Consider the following 3,183-nt stretch of genomic DNA (forward strand, 5'->3'; position numbering starts at 1 on the left):
TACACACTTCGATGAGTCCGATCATTTTAAACTGTAGTACTTTTAATAGTCAAATGTTTACGATTATTTTTAAATGGTACTTTTTTTAGTAGGGTTGCATGCTTGCAAAATAAGTGTTTATTTTCAAATGTGAGCTTTACAAAAAAAAAATAATATAGCATCATTTTAAAGTAGTAGACGTTACAGTTGGTATCAGAGCAAGGGTACTGTATAAGGTTGTGTCACCGCTAGTTTCTGCAGCTCAGTCTTCAAGCCTCAAATCTGTAAGCTTTTATGTTTTAAATGTTTTAAATGATTATTGATATCACCTGCATGTTGACATGGTATACGTTTTACGATGATTTTCAGTGCATGATTAACTGCTTTTATGCTTTAAGGACTTATTATTTTGAGGGAAAAATAAAACTAGATTAAATTTCATGATGAGTTACGTTTAAAATTTGGACTGTATTCAAATATCATGCCACCTAGACGTGCTCTTAGTACAGATCATCAGGATGACATTCCTGGAGGCGGCAGAGGCCCTCCTCCACCACTACCATCGCCAGGGGACACAGCTACCCGAGTACTGGAGGGGATAGCTAGATTGATAGAGCAGGACCAGCAGGCGCCCCGACCACAGGCCGATATCTATGAGCAGTTTAGACGGCTCAACCCGAAGGAGTTCGGGGGTACCACTGATCCATTCTTGGCAGAGGGATGGGTTAGATCGCTGGAGCTGCACATTGACTACCTACAGATGAGAGATGGCGACCGAGTCAGGTTCGCCATTTATATACTGAGGGATGATGCGTCCCGATGGTGGGAAAGAGCCGCCCATGCAGTCGAATTGAATACTCTTACTTGGGACATGTTCAAGGAGATGTTCTATGGCAAGTTCTTCTCAGCTAATGTCAGGGGCCGCCTGACGAGGGAGTTTATGAGTCTTCGCAGTGGGACTCGTCTGCGGCATAATTCATCCGGAAATTTGATAGGGGCTGCCATTTTACGCCCATTCCATGGATGCCGCCCAGAAGCCGAGGCATTTCATGGACGGACTTAGACCACCGCGTGAATTTTTCAGACGGCGGGATATGATGAGGCCACCGCCTGCATTTTTCAGACGGAGCAGGCTCTGTGGCACATAGACTCTGCGGAAGCGACATCAGGCCCAGACCAGTTCTCAGCCAAAGAAGAATCAGTATATGGGGCCACCGAGACAGCAGGGCAGCAGAAGCCCCAGGGACAGTATAGGGGGCCAGGACAGCAGTGGCAACCTCAGGCACCAGGGGCTCCCAGGCCGGAGGGAGGGCTGCCATGCAAGCATTGCAACAAATATCATTATGGCAAATGCATGCGGAGCACCTTCAGATGCTTCGTATGCAAACAGGAGGGGCACAAGGCGGCAGATTGCCCTCAGAACAAGGGTCCCACTACCAGCAGGGCATATGTGATGCATTCTGAGGAGGCTGAGGTGGAGCTCGATTCTACTTTGATTACCGATAACCTTTACACTTAAGTTCTATATGTTTACCGCTTTGATTGCACTGGATGATTTGATTATTATGAGAATTAAATTATGAAATTAAAAACCTAGAAGAATTAGGATGCCTGCTCTAACTAGTTGGAATTAAGGATTAAATTGCATGAATTGAGAATTATAGGGGATAAATTCGAAAATTTTGAAGGGCCAAAGTGTAATTTTCGAAACTTTAGGGGGCTAAAATATAAATTTCAAGATTTTTGGGGGTTAATTTCAAAATTTTCGAGGAATGCATGAGGTTAATTCAGTGAATTTTGAGGATTTTGGGATAATTGTTGGTAATGAATTTCTTAAGTTTCATCGCGATCATATTTGATGATATGTTTTGTCGCAGGAAGGATATATATTTCAGGTGTAGCTACGCATGCATTATTAGATTCAGGGGCTACACCTTCGTTTATATCCGAATATTTCATAAAGCGACTAGGAATCATACCAGTGGCGATGGATTCAGGATTCAGAGTATCGATTCCATCCGGGGATCAGATGTTTACCTCCATGATAGTGAGGAAATTGGAGCTTCCACTACAGAAGCATACGATGCGGGGAGACTTGATAGTGCTACAATTGGAGTTTGATATCATCTTGGGCGTGGACTGGCTTTCTTCTAATGGAGTAGTCATAGACTTTCGACAGAGGTCATTGTCTGTTCGACCACCCAGCGGTAAGCCATTTGTATTCGAGACATCCAATCATCAGCAGATGCCTCACGTCATTTTCTGCATTTGTGCGAGGAAGCTTATGAAGAGAGGCTACCAGGAATTTCTAGCCAGTATTGTATAGGGTCAGAGCCAGTCAGTCAGAGGCTAGAGGACGTTTATGTGGTCAGGGAGTTCTCCATTGTTTTCTCTGACGATGTTTCAGGCATTCCACCAGACTGAGAGGTGGATTTTTCTATTGAGCTCATGCCAGGTACACTGCCTATTTCTAAGGAGCCGACCGTCTAGCACCTACAGAGATAAAATAACTGAAAGATCAGATACATGATTTGCTAGATAATGGAATCATTTTCCCTAGCTTTTATCCCAAGGACGCGCCAGTACTGTTTGTCAAGAAGAAGGATGACAGCATGCGACTATACATTGACTACAGAGAGTTGAACAGAGTCACAGTTAAGAATAAGTATTCATTGCCGAGGATCGATGATTTGTTGATCAGCTTTAGGGAGCATCAGTGTTCTGGAAGATAGACCTCCGATCTGGATACCATCAGCTGGAGGTGAGAGAGTCCGACGTGCAAAAGCCTGCCTTCCGGACGCGTTATGGGCACTATGAGTTTTTTGCGATGCCCTTCGGCTTGAAGAACGCGCCAGCAATCTTCATGGATCTCATGAATTGCGTGTTTCAGCCATACTTGGATCAGTTCGTCATAGTTTTTATTGACGACATTATGATCTATTTGAGGATACGATAGGAGCATAGTTAGCATCTGAGCACCATGCTACAGACTTTACAGGACAGACGGCTATATGACAAGTTCAGTAAGTGCGTGTTCCAGCTTGACAGAGTGGTATTCTTGGGTCACATAGTAGCTCGGGATGGTATTGAGGTCGACCTAGAAAGGTCGAGGCAGTCAAAGATTGTCCAATGCCTAAGAGCGTGACAGAGATCCGTAGCTTCTTGGGATTGGCTGGTTATTACAGGAAATTCATTCAGCGTTTC

General features: G+C 44.3%; 1 protein-coding gene across 1 annotated transcript; it reads left to right on the forward strand.

The window, feature by feature from the left end:
* Positions 1-460: 460 nt before the first annotated feature.
* Positions 461-1,498, forward strand: LOC142532259 (uncharacterized). The gene is made up of 2 exons (XM_075638578.1): positions 461-1,021; positions 1,064-1,498. Exons 1-2 carry the CDS (start codon positions 461-463, stop codon positions 1,496-1,498), a joined length of 996 nt encoding a protein of 331 aa, XP_075494693.1.
* Positions 1,499-3,183: the final 1,685 nt, after the last annotated feature.

This window comes from Primulina tabacum, chromosome 18 (assembly GCF_025594145.1).
Source record: "Primulina tabacum isolate GXHZ01 chromosome 18, ASM2559414v2, whole genome shotgun sequence".
Lineage (NCBI taxonomy): Eukaryota > Viridiplantae > Streptophyta > Magnoliopsida > Lamiales > Gesneriaceae > Primulina > Primulina tabacum.

What these genes read in the sequence shown, in the direction of transcription:
- LOC142532259 (XM_075638578.1), top strand. Translation starts at nt 461, where the DNA reads ATGCCACCTAGACGTGCTCTTAGTACAGATCATCAGGATGACATTCCT. An exon ending in GATGCCGCCCAGAAGCCGAG is followed by an intron (nt 1,022 to 1,063) that starts GCATTTCATGGA and finishes TGAATTTTTCAG; the next exon opens with ACGGCGGGATATGATGAGGC.